This window comes from Arachis ipaensis, chromosome B09, assembly GCF_000816755.2.
Source record: "Arachis ipaensis cultivar K30076 chromosome B09, Araip1.1, whole genome shotgun sequence".
Classification (NCBI taxonomy): Eukaryota; Viridiplantae; Streptophyta; class Magnoliopsida; order Fabales; family Fabaceae; genus Arachis; species Arachis ipaensis.
The window spans coordinates 6392321-6416134 of NC_029793.2; the positions used below are offsets into that span (position 1 = coordinate 6392321).

The following is a 23814-nucleotide window of genomic DNA, read 5'->3' on the forward strand; positions in this document are numbered from 1 at the left end:
GGGGGTTGAGCCACATACACTTCTCTATCAATAAAGCCATTAAGGAAAGCACACTTAACATCCATTTGAAACATTTTGAAACCTTTATGGGCGGCATAGGCAAGAAGCAATCTAATTGCTTCCATTCTAGCTACCGGAGCAAAAGACTCATCAAAATCTATACCCTCTTCTTGATCGTAACCTTGGGCCACTAATCTAGCCTTGTTACGAACAACTTGTCCATCCTCACCAAGTTTATTTTTAAATACCCACTTAGTACCGGTAACTTTCTTACCATCCGGATGAGGTACTAGTGTCCAAACCTCATTCTTGTCAAATTGAGCAAGCTCTTCTTGCATTGCTTTAACCCAAGATGGATCCTCAAGAGCTTCTTTGACATTGTTGGGCTCTATTTGTGACAAGAGAGCAAGATTGCTAGGTTCGGCTTGCCTTTTGGTGGATGATCTTGTTATTACACCATGAGAGGGATCACCAATGATGAAATCATGAGGATAACCCCTCATAGATTTCCATTCTCTAGGCTTTCGGATGGGTGTAGTACTTTGATGATCTTCTGGTGGTCTCACTGTTTCAGTTGCTCGTGCCTGTTCAGGAGACAAAATGGAAATGTCTCCTCCAATCTGACGAGATAAAATCGGGCTGACAGATTCTTCATTTTGTTTAAAACAGTCCACATATGCAAGAACACAATGGTTACTTTCACAGCTCCTAACTTGGGCTCTTAACTGCTTATTTTCTTCAACAAGATCACAGGCAGTTTCGGCCTCTCTTACTTTTTCTTTTAGAAAACTGTTTTCGGCCTTAAGAATGGTAATTTGCTGTTCAAGTTCTTGATTTTCCAGCAGAAAACATCTTATTTTTTCAAAAAGGTGGTCTATCATAAGATGGAGATCTTCAGTGTTAGGGTTATGAAAGACTACCTGATCTATGTGGTCTGCCATGAGACATGTTTGTGACTTGGTCTCGGTTTCTTCATCATCATCATCAGAATCATTCTCCAAGTCTTCCCATGTGGCCATCAGTCCTTTCTTCTTTCCTCTTTTTGGCTTTTCCTCCTTCTTCAGCTTGGGACAATCAGATTTGAAATGCCCTATTTCCTTGCAATTGTAGCAAGTTACCTTGCTGAGGTCTTTCTTCACTTTCCTTGTGCTGCTGCCTTTGCCTCTGAGCTTAGCCATTTTCCTGAATTTTTTTGCAAATAAAACAAACTCATTTTCAGAAGAGTTATCACTGGATTCATCATCCAGGGGGTTAGTCACAGAAGAAAATGCAATTCTTTTCTTTTTTGTATCTTTTTTCAAATAGGTATTTTCAAAAGCAAGAAGATTTCCTCTCAAATCATCAAGTGTTATGGAGTCTAGGCTACTACTCTCAGAAATAATTAAAGCTTTAGTCTCCCACTCTTTTGTGAGACATCTCAACACTCTTCTCACTAGCACAGAATCAGAATGTGTAATTCCCAGAGCATCTAAGCCAACAATGATAGCATTGAAACGTTCAAAGAGTTCATCAATGGACTCTCCTTCCTTCATTGGAAACGTTTCATATTCTCTGTTTAACATATCTGCCCGAGTCTTCTTGACAATGGTGGTTCCTTCATGGGTGATTTGCAATTTGTCCCAGATTTCCTTTGCCGTTGTGCATCTTGATACCCGTCGGTACTCCTCAAAGCTGATAGCACAATTGAGCAGATTTATTGCCTTGGCATTTAACTCCACTTTCTTCCTATCTTCCTCGGTCCATCTTGCTTCTGGTTTGAGAGAAACAACTCCTTCTGCACTTGTGGTAGTTGGATATTTAGGCCCTTCGAGAATAATCTTCCAAAGTCTGTAGTCCACTGCTTGTATGAAGATTTTCATCCTCTCCTTCCAATAGGTATAATTTTTCCCATTGAAAAGAGGGGGTCTGTTGCTTGATTGTCCTTCAGTTAGATTATAAGACACCACGTTTGCGCCACTATTTTCTGCCATGAGGATCTTTACTCCAAGCTGCAAAGCTTGATCTCTTTGAGACCAAGCTCTGATACCAATGGGCTAGCACAATAAATTTGTTTTCGGCCCAATATTAATCCTGCACAACAAAAATTATTTTAGTTAACACATTAACCAAGATTAGCTTAATAATTTTGCTGTTAATAATGTTTGATCATCATCAATTTAGTTTAGAGTTTTCCAAACTCATCAATCCATACTGGAAAAACTGATAGGTGTCAGATGGGGAAGCATCTGGAAATATAACCAGTTTTGTTAGCTGTTCTTTGGCAATAGGATAATATCCCAAAATTGTCCTTTTTTCTTTAGTCCAATTCAGGACTATGTTAAGGGTTTCTCTGAGATTAGATCTACAGACCCTTTTCTTTTCCTTGATTTCAGCCCTTGTAGGAATGTTTCTTATTATTCCTGTTCTCTGGGTTTGAATTGGAGCTTTATCTGCTCTTTTTAGGGTTTGCTCTGGATGGAGAGCTTTATATTCCCTGAAGGATTCTTTTGCCTCTTCCAGTGTTAGAAACCCTCCTTTATGAATTATCCTTGATTGATGTGTGAATGGTGCTGCTTTTTCCCAGGCATCATATACTCCTTTCATGGGGTCATTATAAATTACATAATATTTTTTATCTTGGGTGGATTTTTTAATGATTTCAGCAATTGTTTTATTTTCTGAAATTTTTTCTTCACCTGATTTGTCCACCATGCTTATCTGGCTGAACTCTGATGGTTTTGCTTGTTGTGTTGATTTCATTGCTTCAATTGCCTTCTTGAGGGATTGGATCTGTGTCCTTATTTGCTGACAATGCTTGCATTTTTCGAGTTCTTGCTCATATTTTTGAATTTCTTGATCTAATGCGTTGTAGACGAACTCCATTCTCTTGTTAATGTATCTGCAATAACATTTTTGTCACCCTTAATATATTCAATTTTTATTGGATATTGTAACAAAAATAATTGCCATCTTACCAATCGTCCATGATTATAATCAAATTTTAAATTATATCGTATGAAACCTGTTAGGTAACTTGAATCTGTCCTTAATGTAAATTCTCTGGGTAGTAAATCAATTTTCCATTTCTTAAGAGATTTAATTGCTGCTAGAGTTTTCTTTTCATGAGTGGTATATCTCTGTTCTGTTGGAGTAAAAGTTCCTGAAATATACTTGCAAAGTAATTCCTTTAAGGAATACTTAGAATCTAGTGATTCTTTTTCTTGTTCCAAACTTTTTATAGCTTTCTTAGCTTTTAGACATCCTGACCAGGTTATGTCTGAAGCATCTGTTTCTACTATTAAGTAGTCGTTTTCTTCTGGAATATAAAGTTCTGGAAGTTTTTTACATAATTCTTTAATTCTTTGAATTTGCATACTATCTTTTTCATCCCATTTCCACTCCTTTTTAGTACTTATTTTTGGAAATAAACTTTTAGTGTATTCTGTTATATTCTTTAAAAATCCTTGATCAGAAATATAATTTATACACCCTAAAAATCTTTGTAATTATTTTCTATCTTCTATTTTATTAGGAAATAAATTTACCTTTTCTAAAATATTTGGTTGAAGTTTTAGCTTTCCTTGAGTAGATAGAATTAATCCAAGAAACTCTATTTCTTGTTTTGTTATTCTTGCTTTCTTTTTGCTAAGAACTAATCCTTTTTCTTTACATCTTTCTAAAACTATTAATAATTTTTGAAGATGATCTTCTTTATCCTGTTTTGTAAAAATTAGCATATCATCAATGTACACTAAAACAAATTCATTTAACTCTTTTAGATTTTCTTCCATAAATCTTTGATAAATACCTGGGGCTTGTTTTAATCCGAATGGTAATACATTTCATTCATAGAGAAACACACTTGTTGATTCTTTTGTTGGGCAAGTAAAAGCAGTTAATTTCTTTGTTTCTTCGTCTAAACGAAGTTGCCAATATCCTGATTTTGCATCAAGAGATGAAAACCAAGTTGCTCCTTTGATTTTTTCTAAAATAGAATCTTTTCTTGGAAGTTTATGAGCATCACCAATAGTTACTTCATTCATCTTCTTATAGTTAATAACCATTCTTCGCTTTCCCCTTTTAATTTCATTATTGTTTTCGACATAAAAAGCTGGAGCCGCATGAGGACTTTTACTTAATCTTATAATTCCTTTTTCCAAAAGATCTTTACATTCTAATGAGAACTCTTCTCTATCTCTTGCGGAATAAGGAATTTTATTTGGAACATTTATCTCTTTTGTAGAATCTTTTAATTTAATGTTTACTAATTCGTTATTTGTATTTTTAATATCTAAAGGATTTTCAGCACAAATTTCATCCAAAAGTTCTCCTATCTTTATTTCAAGATTATTTTTTGGAATATTTATCTGAAAGTATAAATTTAAATAACATGTTTCTAATATAGAAAATATTTTAAATTTTAAGATCTTATCTATAGTAGTAGTTGGTATTTTTATACATTTTGATTTTTGATTTATTGAAGAATCGTGTGGAGCTTTTAAAACTATATATGTTAATTCTTGAATGAATGGATGATATAGCTTTAAAAAGTTATTGCCTATAACAAAATTCATTCCAGAATCTAACATATATATAGATGGAACAATGAACATATAATTTTGAATAAAAACTTCAGCCATCTCTACTTTTTGGTCAATTTTATGTATTGATTTGTCAGCTATTCTAACTCTTAATGGTTTCTTTAATTTTTTCCAATCAAGTTTTATATTTGTACTAGCAAAGCATTGTGTTGCTCCAGTATCTATGAAAGCATTTATGAACTTTTCTGATATTTTTATGGTAATAAATGTGGCATTATTACTCAGTCTCTGAGTCTGTTTCCGAGACATATTCAAAAATATAGTCTAAGTTATCATCAGATTCTTCTAATAGTTCCATGAAACAAGACTTAGCAATTTCTATTTGTTTGGTAAGATCCTTTTTATCCTTCTTTTTTGGACATTCATTTGCATAGTGTCATTCTTCTTGGCAATACCAACACTTACAATTTTCTTTTTTATTTGGGCAATAGTCATTTTTTTGTCTTTTGTTTTTATTGTTATTTTTCTTTTTAAAATACCTCTTTTTTCTCCAGTTTGGATAGTATTTTCTTTTTTCTAAATTGATATTTTCTTTTTCTTTGAAAATTTTTATTAAGACCATATTTTTGAGGTATCTCTTCATTATCCTGACAGCAAATTCTAATTATATTTGCAAATCTTTTTTGAGTTGCTTCTTGCATACAACGTTCTTTTATTTCCTCTCTTATTGCAGAGGTTGCTCCACCAAAATTATTTTCAATTGTCCCTCTATTTATTTCTCTTATAAATCTTTCCATTATAAATTCATTAGCAGGATATGGAAGTTTTGTTATATACATACTAAGATAATGATTTTTATCTTCTTCTTTTAATTTGTAATAATGTATTCTATATTCACATATATAAGACTCCACATTACATAAATCATATATCTGAATGTTAGCTAAATGGTTTTTTGCTTCTTGATATTCTTTATTATAGACTTCTTGTTTATGATCTATAATATTTTTTCCAAAAAATTCTTTATATATAATCATCATTATATATAATATCTTATCATAAGCTGTTGTTTTTATTGCTAATTCTTCTATTATTTGGTTTTCTATTGATGTCATATAATCTCTTATAGCTCCTTTAGTATGAAACCCTATGTAATTCCAAATGTCTCTTCCAGACAATTTACTAAGTTTTGGATTAGTAAAGGCTTCTAATAAGAAGGAATTCAACCAGTTTTCGAAAATTTCTTTTTCATTCTTTTTACGGTCTAAATCGAGCATTCTTTCTCCTTCCATTTCCTGGATTTTAGGAACGTATTTTGATGGTATTTTTGTATATTTTGAATCTTTATTTATAAACCCTTTTTAAAAGCATAATTATCAAAACCTGTTTTCCATTTAAATTGAGATTGACTATCCTTAGATGTTCCAGCTTCATTTTTTACTTGTATTGGAATTCGTCACTTGAATAATCTAGGATGTGTTCTTCATTTTCTATATTTTCAGAATTTACTAATTCTTCTTCTATTTGAAATCCCTGTTCCATAATATTATTTTCTTGAGCCATTTTTAATTGTTTAAAAAGCATTGTAACTTCTTCTAATTTTTCTTCAATATTCATAATTTTAGTGGTGGTTTTACTTTTAAATCTGTTATGTTGATTATATTTTGAAATTTTTCTTCTTTGGGAATCTCTTTTTCCTTATTTCTTTGAAATTTTATGGATACTAATATTTCTTCAAGCATATCTACTATAGAATTTAATTGTGGGTTAAAAGTATGATAAAGATGTGGGGAATCATTTCCATGGTAACATTTCTTAGAAATTCTGTGTGAAAAATAAGTTTTTTCAGGTTTTTGAAGTCCTTCAATAAAACTTATAGTAAAATAAAGATTTTGAGAAAAATTATTTTGTATTGATTTTAAGAATTCGGTGTCATTACAGTTAACATTAGTTAAAATCATTAATTTTTGATCTATTAATTTTGATAATTTAATTATTTCTTCTCTTAAATCTTCTAATTTACTTTTTTCCATTAGGTGACGCTTTTCTTTGTGAAGAGTTATGGTTTAAAGTGAAAAATGTGGCTTTTAAAAAGTGTGGTGTAAGCAAATCTTTAAATGACTTTTTGATATGTATACTAAAATTCACCTTTCATTATTAACAATGAGCTTTTGGTTATAGATGATGTATAATAATAGTTCAGTGGGGTTAAAAGCGGAAAAAAAATTGACTGTTTGGAAAATAGCTGTGTGTTCTTTTGTGCTTATATGAGATCAGCAAATTGTGTTATACAAATTTCAAAATTCAAATGATGATTTCTTTCCTATAGCATAATTCTGTTTCCAACACTATATCATTTGTTGCTGTTTATTTCTCGTGAAATTCGTGATGGAAATTTACATAGGTTGGGATAGTTGATGACATTTTGGGTCATGGTTCATCGCCGCTGCATGCTCGCCGCGTCCCCGCGCATCTCGCCGGATCCTCCGCGTTGTGTGCTCTCGTCTGGCCTCTCTCCTCCGTCTGAGCTCGGCTGCTCGCGCCTCTCTCGCCTCTCTCCCTCCTCGCGTCTCCGCTTGAGCTTTGTCGTCCCTCGCGTGATTGTCGCTGGCGCTCTCCTATCCCTCATATTTTTCTAGTTCTCCGCCTTGTAAACATAAGGAGAAGGACTGCCACATTGCCGCCAGCTTCTCCGTGTCACATTCTTCTCTGCTCATTGGAAGACTACCAAGGTTACTTAATTTTTCTTGCTTACTTCTTTCGTTTTCAGTCTGTTGTTCATAAAAAAAAAATGTGATTTGGTTAATTTAGTTTTTAATGTGTTCAAAATGATTTAGTTAAAAACAATTATATGATGCTATGTATGTAATGTAATTGACTAATTGCTACGTTATGAGTTTATGATGAGACATGAATTTGTTGCATGGGAAACTTGTTAATTTCTTAGTTATCCTGCTCATTGTTGATTTTGTGTTTGTTTGCTCATTTTGAATTTGGAAAGAAAATGTTTGGAAATTAGTATTTAGTTATTTAATTTTAGTTTGTGGTTATCATATTATGATTTTGCTAATAAAAAATAATAGGGATGCACCTTATTTCCAATTTTAATTTTGAGGGCCATGAAATTATCATTGTTAGAATTGATTGTTAATTGCCTAATTGATTAATGGTTAATAGGCTCCGTTGCTACAGTGTGATTGTTAATTGCTTAATTGGAATTGATTGCTAATTACCTAATTGATTGTCACAATTGTGTGAAATTAAGATATTATTGTAGTATTGAACTATTGACCAATAATATGTCTATTTTATTTTAGAAATTGAGACTTGATTGTTGTTAAAGTGTTGAAGATATATATTTCAAAATTTAATTTTAAGTTTTTGACTATTTTATATTGTTATTTAAGTAGGACCAGGTTAGCCGATTCAACCAATAACCTACCAGTTGAACTAGTTACCCAGTAGTCTGATTGGTTTGATGATCGCTTCGTTCTGATAACTATGCTTGGAGTTGTTTTTTCTTTTGTCACTGTTGAATTTCATCTCAAGACTCTTGTTGATGATTGTGTTGTGTGACTTTTAATGAGTTAGGAAGTTGAACTTGTTATTCTGTTAATTATATGTTAGCACTTGATCTATATTATTAGTTGAAAATAGCTTAGGACATGTTCTTATTGCAATAGATATGATCAAGACTTTAGAACATCTTATCTTTTTTTTTCCCCCTTAATTAGTGTAAAAACTGAAAAACTGAACCGAACCAAACCAATTCTCATTGGTTTTGTTTGGTTTGATTGACCTCAGAAAAAAAAAGTCGAACCAAACCACACCGAACATTTTACATATAATTGGTTCGGATGACTTTTTTCCAAAAAACGGAATCAAACTGCAAACTGAACACCCCTATTCAAGAGCATGCTTACATCAGTTGAGCGACCAATTGTGGTTACCACACTACAAGTAGCTATAGAATTTATATGTCAATGCTTAGCAATAAATTTATTGTTTTTCTTTCCCCTTAAATCTCAATGAATAAGTATCTATATGAACATCAAATGCTTGCATAATGTGCAAGCCATTATCACGTTCTTTTTAAGTTTGTCTGCTAGGTGTTTGATAAAATGCCTGAATGAAAAGGGTTACTCTTTTTAGAGTCATTATTTGTTTCCATTCGTTTTTAGTGTTATTTTTCAGTTCCTCTATTTTTCTTGGAAGTAATGGAACTGTCTTCTGGAATTCGGAAGCTGCTTTCCGGTGTCAAAACCAACAAATCTACACCTTTTAACCTGAACTCAATGCCTTATCACTGCTATCAAGATGTTTCCAACCTGCAATGCTATCAGAGTGACTTTTCCAAGCTAGAAGAATTGATTCGGGTTCTGGCAAATGTGGATGCAATTAATGGAAAACTTGTTGACACAATTAGTAATTCAACCATTTTTTATGAGCAGATTAAGCATGATATGTGTACCTTCAAGTCTCTTGTCCGGGCCTTTATTGGATCTCCACCAGTTCAGCACAAAATGAAACAGGTTCTGGTCTCCACCATGGGAACACAAAATGAACCATTTTCTCCTTTCAGTCAAGCAAGAGAAAGAGAACCTATAGTGATTGATAACCTTGCCAAAGTGAGCAACTTTCTTGATGTTTCTACTCAACAAAGGAAGGTAGTTCGTCTCAAAGTGTGTCCACAGGCAACCCAGCACCGCATATTGACTGGTACACTCAAGGAAGTTCTGAATAACTTTAAAGTTGATTTGGATGCTTTGGATTCTCAGGGCTTAGACAAAGATACTATAATGGGTCAGCAAATTGTTCTTACCTGCCTGAAGTTTCTCACTGAAGCTGCTGTTTCCAATGAACCTGAATCCACTTCATGGATGAGGCTTTCACCTTCAAAAAATGTGAACACCTCTGGTTCCCGGAAATGGGAAGATGTTCTTGAGATGTTCAATGATCTGATCGAGTATTTTAGAGCCGAAACAAGATTAAAGTTGCATGTGGCTAAGGCTGAAGTCATGAAAGAAGGGCTTTTGCAAATCAAGGACATTTTGATTGACAACAGTATTGGATACAAGGAAGCTAGACACCAAGAACGCCTGGTGCAAAAGAAGCTTTCCAAAACATTGGGACACTCATCTGGCTGCTTATTCACGCTATTATTATATTACCTCTTTGGAAGAGTCTCAGATATTGAAGTAGACATGGCTGGGGGAGTTTACGAGAGTGGAAGCGACAACAAGAACCGGTTGTGTATGGGAAGAATTTTGACTTCAGATAGTGAGAAGATGATTGGGCGTGGTGTGAAGCAGTTGGATAGAGCACTTAGCCTTTTCAAGTTTGTATGGGAAACTGCTGAAATGAAAGGTCATTTGGACCTTCAAGGCCATTTGTGGTGTGTTGGAGAACACAGTAGGGTTCTTAGGTACAGAGGAAACACATACTTTCTTCATGGCATTTGCCTTTAATCTTGGAAACTCATATGTAGTTGTTTTCATGTGAATTTGATAGTTAAAAACCGTTAAATAACAATTTAGTCACGCATGTCAAATCATCTAACGATTCTTAACTATTAATGTCGCGTGAAGACAACTATATGTGAGTATCTTTACAAAATCATTCAACCTCTATTCTATGATTTTTATTATTTTCATAGCTTTTGTTGTCACAAACAAATGTTCAATTGCAAATTATCTTGTGTATGTGCCCATTTTCATATGAATAATTTAGTCTATTAGATTTTGGAACAGTATCTAAATGAAGAATGGAGGATGCTGATGTAGGATATGAAATTTTTCACTTGCCCTTAATTGCTACCAATCATACAAATGCGCGTTCCACAAATTCTTTGTACCTTGACTCTTCAGAAAATATGCCATAAGCCAATAACAATAAGCATAGATTTTAATTTATTCCTATTTGATTGATGTTATATCGCCACTATCTAATGCCATGGGAAGTAGGGAACAAAATAAATTAAAAAATCCACTTCACTTTTTAAGCTTATCGCTAAATGAAAATACGTAGAGCAAGATCATGATAGTTCATCATCTTGCACGAAAATTTGCTAAGAATTTTGGCATATTACAAGGTGTAAAATGACCAAACTTTTGAGATCGTCAACACACTGAATACATATAATTAGCCACACAAAACAAAATTGCATTTCGTCTCATGTTTAGGGTGGGAAAGGTACACAACAAAATTTCATGATGTGTAGTTTGATAACGATCCTATCCTTTTGGTAAGGCATAAATAAGATTTTTGTCCTATTTTTTACGTTCTGAGAGTAAATAAATACTCTTGTTTTATGTTTTTTTTCCTCAATAATGTGGCCCAAATTTTTATTAGTTTTTATTTTGTTAATTTTTGAAATTTTTAAATTAAAAAGTAAAACCTTATAAATTATAATGCTAACTTAAAATATAATTAATGGACTAAATTATTATCCTAACACTTGAGAATCCCTATTTTTGGCTCCATAAAAATATACATTTATAGTATTTAATTATTAGCGGAATTCTTTTACATATTTTGGGGCGAATTCTTTTATTAAAGGAGAGCCTTTTAATGTTACAATAATGGGAAATCCTTGTAATCTTCTTCACACATGCCATGCAATGCAAAGCATAGTGATGATGATGATATTATTGTTGGGTTAGGAGCCCATGTCACTTAGCAATTGTTGTATGTCATTTCCTCAAACATTTTGCAGCAATAAATGCCCACTCAACCTACAAAACGACACGTATTTTAATGCATATATTTTATAGTTATTGAAGCCAAGTCACTTGCTAAGCTGGAGTTGGCGGGGGAATCAGAATTGACCAAGAATTCCAATTTTGTTAAATCATTCCATGAAGTTTTCTTCGGTGAAATCGTTATTTTTAAGTCATGTACTTTTCACGCATGAAAACATTATTGAGTACCTCATTTCTCACTGTGTTACTTAAATTATTTTTTATCAATAGTAGATATAGGTTTATTTGTTATAATTTTTTTTAGTGGGAGTATATAGAAAATACATAATATATAAAATATAATAACTTAATAGATATTTTTTAAAGAGAGATTTTTCATTCTCTTGAATAATGAGAATAACTTTCTTTTTTAATTCCTTTTAGTTCATCAAACAATCAACATCACAATTTAAACAGCTTAAGGCATGAGATTTTTTTCATGGTACAGTGAGCGTGGAGAGCAACCAAATTGTGAATCAAATTGATAAAGGCTGTGAATTGAGATCCAACCGTTACCAATTTTGTCATTTTCTTTCTTTTCCTAATTTTTCTTTCGACATTTTCCTTTCCCCTCTCTTACCTCTTCCTTCAAACTCATCCAATGGAGTTTGATGAGAGACTATTTCGCAAGATTCTTTCTTAGTGAACATAGCTACTCCGATCAACGAGTTGGAAGGAAGAAGATCTGAATTCTTATTATTCTGTGATTCATTGATTTCTCAAAATGACGGATATGGTAAACAAATTCTGGAGTGGTGATTTTGACAACTAGAGCAATGACATTCTCCTCCATCAACTCACGAACCTTCAATCTTAAATTTTGAAGAACACCACAAGTTCGATTCAATATCAATGAAATCCCTGTTTTCTCCACCTTAGAGAAAATCTAGGTAGTAGAAGTCGTGGAGCTACATTGGCATACTCTCATTGTAACAAGCAAGACCACCCAGAAGATGTGTGCTATAAGAAGGATGGGTACTCCTCCCATTTCTATCAACGGCAGCAACATAACATCACCATCAATCACGTTATCACTGAGGGTCATGATGATATACTCAGTGACAAACAATCACAGCTCAATTGTCTCCAAGAGAACACTGGAACATCAAGATCTGGGTTCACTTCAGAGCAAAGATTTGCCTTGTTAGAGTTGATCAAAGACAAAAGTGTGCAACAGCAACCTTGTGTTAAGGGAGAAGAAGTCAAAACTTAAGTAACAACTAAAGTAACAAATTACGTGAAGTCAGTAAAATTCTGTTATGAGAAGAATTCAGTTAGAGTGGCTGTTAGAGGTAGTTAGAGGGTGTTAGTGCAATTTTTATTAAGCTATAAAATAGGAGTTAGATTCCTTTGTATAACTACTCTTTAATAACACATTTTTCTCATTTAGCTCTTAATCATTTTTTATCATTACTTTCTCTGCATCATTCTCTCTTCTTTGGTCATCAGTGTTCTTTCTCAATAGATGCAAGATCCTTCACATGGTATCAAGAGCAGGTTGAAAACGATCGTGGCTCTACTCCTTGTAACTTCATCAACAAATCTCAAGAACGCACGGGTTCCTCTAGTAGACAAACTTGAAGAAAATAACTTCTCAACATGGAGGCACATCATCCTTCTAACATTTCAGACGTTTGAGCTTGAGGATCATCTCGATCTGTCAAAAACTCCATCACAGTAAGAATCAGTTACAATTGTTGAAGAAAGTCAAAGCTCAGATTCTGCACAACAAACTCCAGCCCCTCTGCTACAAAAGATGAGGTCCCTGCAACAACGAAATCCACACCTACATCAACAATTCAAAAGGACTCATCCAAATACAAAGAATGGAGGCAAAATGACCTTGCACTCATGACTTGGGCTGTGTCCTCCATGAATGGTACATACAAGAACAAGATGGTACACTGCGTTACTTTTGCTAAAATGTGGGAAAAGATTAATCACATCTTTACGGTTTCTTCAAGAACACGTATTCAAAGTTTAAAGACTCAGCTTAGAGCTTGCAAGAAAACTACAACAATTGTTGAATATCTCTCTATAATTCGCACGATTGCAAACTCTCTCATTGCTATAGGTTACTCATTTCAAGAAAATGATCACATCCAAGCTATCTTGGATGGTCTCACAGAAGAATATCAAGGCTACATCACATCAGTGATGTCTCGAATGACAAATTTCACAATTCATGAAGTAGAATCATTTTTGCTTGCCTATGAAGATATGCTCGAGAGGTTTAAGAAGCCTGAACAAGGGATTGTTTTAGCAAATTTAGTTCAATCTTCTCCATTTTCACCACCAAACTTTGGAAGAGGAAGATATGGAAGAAGGGACTGTGCTGGGAGATCTATGAGAATGGGTGTTAGATTTATGAATTCAATACCTTAATGCCAATTATGTGGTAGAATGGGTGATGTAGTGCAAAATTGTTATCACAGGTTTGATGCTCAATTTCAGAATTCATCATCTTCAACATCTACTCAGACTGCAGTTCCATATGCAAATTCACTTCCACCACCTCCTCCAGCATCCTTTCATCAACCTCGAGCATACATGACCACCTCTTCCACCCTGAATGACAGTGCATGCTACCCAGATTCTGGTACTTCACATCATATTACTGCTAAACATGCCAATTTCCTGAATTCCACCGATTCATCACAAGGCCATGAGCAACTCTTTGTTGGTAATGGTCAGGGAGTATCTATTTTACATCATGGATCTACAATTCTTTATGATAAATATCAAAATATTTCATTTAAATTAAATAACTTACTGCATGTCCCTTCTATTACACAAAATCTTTTGAGTGTGTCCAAATTCGCTGAGGATAATAAAGTCTATTTTGAATTCTGGCTTAAATCTTGTATGGTTCGTGATTAGGTGTCCAAGGACTTTCTCCTACAAGGAATAGCTAGAGAAGGCATTTACTCTTTTGATAATCTAGTGGTGCCAACAGCATCTCATCTGAATCCTACTACAAGCAATTTGTCTAATTCTGTTTCACATTGTAAATTTGTTAGTACAAAAGATCACAAAAAATCACGTTTGTGTAATGAGGATCCTATTAATGCTACTGATTGTAATAATTCCTTTATCAATAGTAACATTGTCACTAATAGTGTTTCTCTCTTAAATAATAATGCAGTAAAAAGTTCCTTTGATTCTATCTTTCTATCCAATTATACTACACTTAATTCTCACCTTTCTATACCTGATTCATTAGGATCTAATGCTAATTTTGTTATTTTTTCTACAGGAATATCATTAACACCTTCTATGAATTATCTTGTGGCTTATTATACTTATAATAAGAAAATTGATGACTTAGAGCTCTGGCATTAAAGACTTGCCCATAACTCTCTTAGGGCAGTAGCTCAAGTCATGCACCAGTGTGGCATACAGACCTCACCAATTGATGAAAATCATAAAATGTGTGAGTTTTGTACCATTGCAAAAATGCATCAATTACCATTTAAGACATTAGAATCTGTTTATACACAACCCTTAGAACTAGTATATGTTGACATTTGGGGCCCAGCTCCCTTTCCTTCCCATCATGGCTACAAATATTATATTAGTTTTTTAGATGCATTTAGTAAATATACTTGCATTTTTTCTCTTATTCAACAAAAGTCAGGCTCTAGAAGCTTTACAAAAATATAAATCTTTCATTGAAAATCAAACAAGTTGTGGAACCAAGGCCTTGCAAAGTGACCATGGCCAAGAATTTCTATCTAAAGCCTTTTCTACATTTCTCTCCAACAATGGTATATTTCATAGATTGTCATGTCCATATACACACCAACGACAAGGATCTATAGAGACAAAACATAGACACATTACAGAGTGTGGCTTATCTGTCTTGGCTACTGCTTCAATGCCTCTTAAACATTGGGATTCAGCCTTTCTTACTGCAGTCTATGTCATCAATCGCCTACCTACTCCAGTTTTGGACTCTAAAAGTCCTTTTGAGGTTCTATTTAAGCACAAACCAGATTACCCTACTTTTAAAGTTTTTGAGTGTGCTTGCTATCCTTTATTGAAATCTTATAACAAAAGAAAATTTGATTTTAAATCTCAAATGTGTATTTTCTTAGGATATGATTCTAATCATAGTGGTTACAAATGTTTATCTAAAGAAGGCAGAATCTATCTTGCAAGAAATGTAGTGTTTAATGAGTTTCTTTTCCCTTATCACACTTTGTTTCCAACTATTAGTATTAATCTTTCAAATGCAACACCTCCTTCCAAGCATGTCATTGACAATGCTACAAGTTCATACTTTCCTATCTTTAAAAGAAGTACAATGCCTTCATCGAGCACTTCTACTAATTCCAACAATACCATCTATACTACAACCCCTACAACCAGTGCTGATATTACTTCTAGTAGTCAAAATAAACCACCTATGATTTTTTATTTAAATACTATACATCCACAAGCTTCTACTGCTAATCAACAAACACACCACTAGTCCACAACAATTCCAATCTCTGGAATTGAAATACACCTTCCCCCACTCCACAATTACCACCAACCACAAAAGAGAGTAATACCCACCAAATGATCACTAGACCGAAATCTAGTGTATCACATCTAAAAACCTTTCTGGCCAAAACAATAAACAATATTGATTTAACAAAAGAAACCCCAACTACAGTTCAACAGGCATTACAATGCCCTCATTGGAAGGAGGCCATGGACAATGAAATCAAGGCTTTCTACAAGTGTAATACTTGGACACTAATAGATACACCACCAAATGCAACAATAGTGGGTTGTAAGTGGGTTTTTGCAGTAAAGAAAAATCAACATGGTGAAATTCTTAGGTACAAAGCTAGATTAGTTGCCAAAAAATTTCACCAAATTGAAGGCATTGACTATGAAAAAGTCTATAGTCCTGTTGTACAGCCTATCACAATTCGAATAATCATAACAATAGCATTAACACAAGGCTGGGTTATGAGACAATTTGACTTTGATAATGCCTTTCTCAATGGCAAATTAGAAGATAAAGTGTTTATGCAGCAACCTCCGGGCTACACAACTCAGAATTCTACAAGAGTGTGCAAGCTACACAAGGCCCTCTATGGTCTTAAGCAAGCCCCCAGAACATGGTATTTGACCCTAGCACACACTCTAAAACAGTTTGAATTCTGTAACTCAACCTCAGACATAGCTTTATTCATTCGAAGATCTCATAATTCTGTTATATACATGATCATTTATGTTGATGATATAGTGATTAAAGGCTCTAACCCAAATGAAATTGATGATTTAATTACTTCTTTGAATTCAATTTTCTCTCTAAAAGATTTAGGAAAATTCAATTATTTTTTGGGGTTAGAGGCTCAATTTTTGGCAAAGGATAAACTATTACTAACACAGTCTAAATATGTACATGATCTGTTAATTAGAGCAGGGATGAACCAGTCAAAATCAATGCCAACACCAATGGTGTCTTCATTAAGATTGCACAAGAATGACTCAGAAATTTTTGATGACCCTAAGAAGTATCAATCAATTGTTGGAGCACTACAATATTTGACCGTCACATGACCGGATATTGCTTTTGCAGTAAATAAGTGCTCACAGTTCATGCATCATCCAACAATTGAACAATGGAAGGCTGTCAAGAGAATCTTGAGATACTTACAAGGTACCCCTGATCAAGGCTTAGTGTTTAACAAATGTACTGACTATAGAATTATTTCCTTTGCTGATGCAGATTGGGCGACAGATTTGGATGATAGAAGGTTGATCAGTGGCTATTTGGTGTTCTTAGGAAGCAACCTCAATGCTTAGAAGTGTGAAAAACAATCGAAAGTTAGCAGGTCGAGTACCGAGGTAGAATATCGAGCGGTTGCATCTGCTCAAATGGAAGTCATGTCTATACAACAGCTTCTTCATGAGTTGCAAGTTCCACAATAAGTGACACCAACGATCTACTGTGACAATCAAAGTACTTGTCACCTAGCTGTGAACCCAGTTATGCATAGCCGTTGCAAGCATCTTGAAACTGATCTACATTTTTTAAGAGAGCTAGTTAATAGAAAGCAAATTTTTGTAGTTAATATACATGCACAAGATCAGATAGCAGATATATTGACCAAACTCTTGTCGTGTAAATTGTTTGAACGGTTTAAGTTCAAGCTTAGGTTGGGAACAAAGCCCCAACTAAGCTTGAGGGGGTGTTAAGGGAGTAGAAATCAAAACTTAAGTAATAGCTTAAGTAACAAATTATGTGAAGTCAGTAAAATTCTATTATGAGAAGAATTCAGTTAGAGTGGATGTTAGAGGTAGTTAGAGGGTGTTAGTGCAGTTTTTAAAGCTATAAAATAGGAGCTAGATGCCTTTGTATAAATACTCTCTAATAACATGTTTTTCTCATTCAGCTCTTAATAATTTTTTGTCATTACTTTCTCTGCATCATTCTCTCTTCTTTGGTCATCAGTGTTCTTTCTCAATAGGTGCAAGATCCTTCACATTATGCAAACCAAATTTTGCCTCATTCGATTCAAACCTCCACTCCAGGTAAAACCATTGCATTACATTTTAATGCGAGAATTATGAGCATTATCACTCCAAAATCTACACTATTGCTCATTGATTCCGGTGCAACAGATCATGTGACTTTTGACTTAAAAGATTTTGCAAACTTTCAAAATATTGCTCCAATCAATGTGATATTGCCAAATGGACCAAAACTGTTAGCACTATCATTGGCACAAGCACATTCTCTAAAAACTTTTTCTCAAAAATGTTTATACATACCTTCTTTTAATTTTAAACTGATCTCTGTGTCAAAATTAACTTCAAACTTACATTGCCAACTGTTAATCAATGATAAGTGTTGTGAGATACAAGATCGATCCACATCAAAGATGATTGGCATTACTGAGTGTACAGAAGGGTTATATACAATGAGTAGAGAATCAGAATTCTCTCCCTTTCCCCCCTCCTCCAACAAAGTAAGCTTCATTGGCGGCAACTACGACTACTACTCATCCCACAACACCTTCACACACTGAGCACAACAACATTTGGTATCTTAGATTAGGACACATACCCATGCATAAATTGATTTTACTGAAGAAGTATTATCATTTTATAGATTGTATTGCTTCAAAACTTCCTTGTGACTCATGCCATTTTGCAAAACAAAGAAATTATCTTTTTTTACTGTAGTGGATGGCAAGAGCAGATTCACTTGAATTTTTTTTATGAAAACCAAATCTGAGACATCACAATTGGTTATTAATTTTGTGAATTTTGTCAGAGTACAATTTGAAAAACAAGTTAAGTGTATAAGGACTGACAATGGGCCAGAATTCACTCTAAAATTCTTTTTTGCATCAACTGGCATTTTACACCAAACCTCTTGTGTAGAACACCAAAGCAAAACAAGATTGTAGAGCGAAAATACCAGCACATTTTAGGTGTTGCTAGAGTACTGTTATTTCAATCAGGAATTCCATATTGTTTTTGGCAATACGTAGTTGCTCACGCTATTCACCTAATTAATAGGCTGCCCAGCATTAGACTGGATAATGCTAGTCTTTATAAATTTTTGTATTGTAATTTACCTAACCTTTCATAGTTAAGAGTATTTGGTTCTCTTGTATATGGCTCCACATTAACAAATTCAAGAACAAAATTATACCAAAAGCCAGGAAAACAACTTTTCTCGATTTTAAATTAGGAACAAAGAGTTTTCGATTTATTAATTTAAAACCAAAAGGAAATTTTTATATCTAGAAATGTGACTTTCTATGAAACTCATTTTCCATTTTCACATTCCACTAGCACTGACATTCATGCAGTACCCACCCGTACTCCACAATGCATTAATCTTTTTCAATATGATACACCATCCACACATCATTTGCAATCATCCACACCCATCACACTCACAGAATCAAATGAACATTTCTCAAGTTCAATGCACTCACCAATTTTCTCACGCACAATTGCACCCATTACCACACCACACACTAACAATGCACCTACATCACAAAACTACGACATCACACATGACTGCATCACTAGAAAATCTGAAAGAGTAAAAAAATTGCCTACTTATTTAAGGACTACCATTGTTTGATAACCCACGCAACTCACTCTAGCAACTTTGTCAACTCTAACTCTTTATATCCTATCTCCCAACACTTGTCATATGATAAACTAACCCCAAAATATAAGTTTCTTTCTCTATCTATCACCTCAAATTCGGAACCCAGCACTTATGAGAAAGCGGTTGCACATGAATGTTGGAGAAATGCAATACAAGCTGAATTGACAACTCTAGATCAGAACAGAACTTGGTGTCTCACTAAACTTCCAAAAGACAAGAAGGCTGTGGGTTGTAAATGGATTTTTCGGGTAAAATTCAATCCCGATGGTACCATAGAAAGGCATAAAGCGAAGCTAGTTGAAAAAGGATTCACTCAAGTGTAAGGAGTGAATTATGGTGATACTTTTAGTCCAGTTATCAAAATGACTACTTTACGAGTAATGTTAGCATTAGTAGCGGCAAAGAAATGGCATTTGAAACAGCTGGACATCAATACTGCCTTCCTTCATGGAGATTTGGATAAGGAAGTTTATATGAAGATATCATTCGGTTTGGCTGTGTCATAACCAGGTTTAGTTTGTAAATAGCAAAAGTCTTTATATGGACTTAAGCAAGCAAACAGACAATGGAACATTAAGTTCACTCAGACTCTTGTTGATTGTAACAACCCTAGTTTGTGAAAATCAAATAATTAGTAATTTATGATTTATTATGTTTGTTGATAATTTTATTTTAAGAAATTTATTTTACCAAAGGTGATTAAGAATTGACGTTGTGATTGAAAATTAATTATGTGGCTAAGAGATGGTTTATATGACTAGTTTTATAATTAAAATTTGTTTTGAGTTTAGAGATTTTAAAAGAGGTAATTAATTAGCTAAAGTAAAACTAAGAATATTTTCAAAAGATTTGATAAAAATATAGTTTTCTTGAGTATGTTAATTATTTGCATTTTATTTCATTACTTTTACGGTATTCCCATTTCCTACTGAGAATGTGTTGTTTATTTTCACCCCAAAATTTTCCATCTTTTCAATGACATGGGTTTAAAGACTCAATACGAAGTTGCGGGCGATTAGTTTAGATTTTATTTATAATTCCTGTTGCTTTTATAGAGTTCCAACTCCCTTGTTACTTTAGTTTTTATTTTTTTACAGAGAGATAGGAGTTGTATCTGAGTTTCGTTTACATTCCTTTGTATAACATTTATTATTATTAATAATTATGTGATTATTATTACTTGGTAATCTTTGACATATGATTTTGATAAATAAAAATAAAATTTTCTAGCATTTTCTTAAAAACTGAAACGTGACATCGAACTAAAGGCTAAATATTAAATAGTTAATAAGGAAAACGAGTTAGTAACGCCTTACTTTAAGTACGATCATGACGTACTGGAAGTTGGGTCGTTACATTGATGCTGATTATAAGCAATTTTTTTATGATCATCCCTTCTTCATCAAGAAACAATCCGAAAGTTTCACTGCCATTCTAGTATATGTTGATGACTTAGTTTTAGCTGGGAATGACATTGGCGAAATCAATTCCATCAAGCAAATTTTGGATGACAAATTCAAAATAAAGGATCTCGGTGATCTCAAGTACTTCTTGGGAATGGAAGTAGCACACTCTAACTCTGGAATTCACATTTATCAACGGAAGTACGTCACGGACCTTCTCAAGGATTTTGGTTATCTAGATTGCAAACCTCTCTCCACTCCTTTTGATTATAGTCAGAAACTCTCGAAAAAATTCGGTACCATTTTAACGGATAACACTACTTACAGATAGCTCATCGGCCGACTCCTTTAACTCACGAACACTAGACCCGATATCTCTTGTAACACCCTAAATATCAAAATGTCACGCTTCCGCCTGCGCCACTCTGATAGCTTGGATATTACGACGACTCTTAAGATATTTAATACTAAATTATGGGCCTGTTTAAAATTGAAACCAAATATTCAAAACATACATCCATACGTTACAATACAGATTACAATACTTACAAATAATACATATATATATATATATATACAAATTTTGAATTTGGCTTTTGAATTTCTCAGAAATTAACAGCTTTTTCTTTTAGAAAGGATTTCGGATTTTGAATATTAAATCTTTGGTTTTGAAAAGAAGCATAAGGCGATTATTAATCACTGTACTTTAAAAACGGTTTTATTTTCGTATCTTATTATAGCAATTCTATAACCCTATAGTGAGAACCCTTTCGAGGACGATGTTCTCAATCCCCTACAGATTTTTTCCTTTTCAGGATACGAGCGACGAAGCTTCAGAAGAGTTATATTCATTTTCTGTTTATTTGACATTATTTTGTATTACCTCAGTTTTTATTTTTTCTTCGCCTTTATTTCTAGCAATTTTTGCAAGAGGGATAGGAGTTTTGATATGTGAAATTTGTATATTGGTATGATGTATATATATATATATTATTGTAATCTGTATTGTAACGTATGGATGTATGTTTTGAATATTCGGTTTTAATTTTAAACAGGCTCATATTTTAGTATTAAATATCTTAAGAGTCGTCGTAATACCCGAGCTATCAGAGTGGCGCAGCCGAAAGCATGATATTTTGATAGTTAGGGTGTTACATCTCTTATGATGTGGGACGTTTGAGCTAGTTTTTGGACTGTGCAACCACTTCTCACTTACAGGCTGCTTTTTGTGTACTCCGATATTTAAAGGGCAAACCCTGCAACTGGTCTATTCTTCTCCTCTACTTCTAATCTGCATCTCATTGGATTTGCTGACGCTGACTAGACTACCTGTGCCGATACTCGTCGTTCCGTTTTTGGTTATTGCTTCATGCTTGGAAACTCTCTCGTTAGTTGAAAGAGTAAGAAGCAAACGATAGGTCTCTTGCTGTTGCTACTTGTGAAACTAGTTGGTTATCTTTCTTAGTAGATTTCATTGATTTGCCCCTTCAAAAGTCTATCACTCTATTATGTGACAACCAACCAGTCATATTGCCAATAATCTAATTTTTCATGAAAGAACCAAACATATTAAAGTGGACTGCCACATCGTTTGTAAAAAGCATTTGTCTGGTCTCATTCATCTGATGTCAATTCGTTCCAAAGACCAACTTGTTGATTTTCTTACTAAAGCTCTACCACGAGTCCTTTTCTTACTAATGTTTTCAAGTTAGGATTGTTAGATTTATAGAATTCTAGGGAGGGTGTTACCTAGGTTTTTTTATCAATAGTAGGTATAGGCTTATTTGTTGTAATTTTTTTAGTTGAAGTACATAAAGAATACATAGTATATATAAAGTGTAATAACTCAACAGATATTTTTTAAAGAAGATTTTTCATTCTCTTGAACAACTAGAAGAATTTATTTTTTCTCCCTCTCTTAATCGTTCTGGTCATCAAACCATTAACATCACAGTTTAAATAATCTAGGGCATGAGATTTTCTTCATACTGCACTCTTATTGAACATTTATCCATGAACTATTGTTCCGTATATAACCATCTAAGCACAGAAGATCCTCTAGCACAAAGGAGTCATCGGATGAAATCATTATTTCTGAAGGACATTGATGTTCAAGGAATACAAGAAGTACAGATTGATTCTCCAAATCTTGAGAACTTATGTTATCGTCCATTGGATTTTGATGCACCCCTCAAGCGATAGTTGCACAAATTTAAGATGTTTGTGCTTATTGTATTTGCAAGTAGTTTCTTGAACTATTTTCTAAGTATCCTTTTGTTGAGAGTTTGAAACTGGCCATTGCTCTATGTCCAAGAGAATTAATATTTTGGGTGACCAGCTCATGGTTTTTATGTTATTTAGATTATTTTTTTTATCAATAGTAGATGTAGACTTATTTGTTGTAATTTTTTTTAATAGGAGTATATAAGGAGTACATAGTATATAAAGTATAATAACTCAACCGATATATTTGAAAGGAAGATTTTTCATTCTCTTGAACAATGAGAAAAACTTATTTTTTTTTCTCTCTCTGAAGGACATTGATGTTCAAGGAATACAAGAAGTACAGATTGATTCTCCAAATCTTGAGAACTTATGTTATCGTCCATTGGATTTTGATGCACCCCTCAAGCGATAGTTGCACAAATTTAAGATGTTTGTGCTTATTGTATACTTATTTGTTATAATTTTTTTAGTAAGAGTACATAAGAAATACATAATATATAAAATGTAATAATTCAACAAATATTTTTTAAAAAAATTTTCATTGTCCTTAATAAAAAAAATACAACAAATAAATCTACATCTATTATTAATAAAAAAATAATTTAAGTAACGTTATCTCATTGCTCTAACTTGAAGGAGATCAACATTGATACTCCAAATTTATTATCATTTGACTATGTTGATGATAACAAACCGGTGAATGTTACAATACTCCTTTAATGTTTGGAGTTTTAAAACTCCATATAATTTTAACAAAAAAATATTATTAAAATTTAAAATTCAATTTACCT

At 33.5% G+C, this 23814-nt stretch overlaps 1 protein-coding gene across 1 annotated transcript in view; it reads left to right on the top strand.

The window, feature by feature from the left end:
* LOC107617629 overlaps nt 1-10278 on the top strand; it is an 80210-nt gene extending 69932 nt beyond the window's left edge. Inside the window, exon 3 of the mRNA XM_021111329.1 lies at nt 8715-10278. Within this exon, the coding sequence (XP_020966988.1) occupies nt 8738-9988 (1251 nt within the window). The 5' untranslated portion in view covers nt 8715-8737 and the 3' untranslated portion in view covers nt 9989-10278. The remainder of the gene's footprint in view (nt 1-8714) is intronic.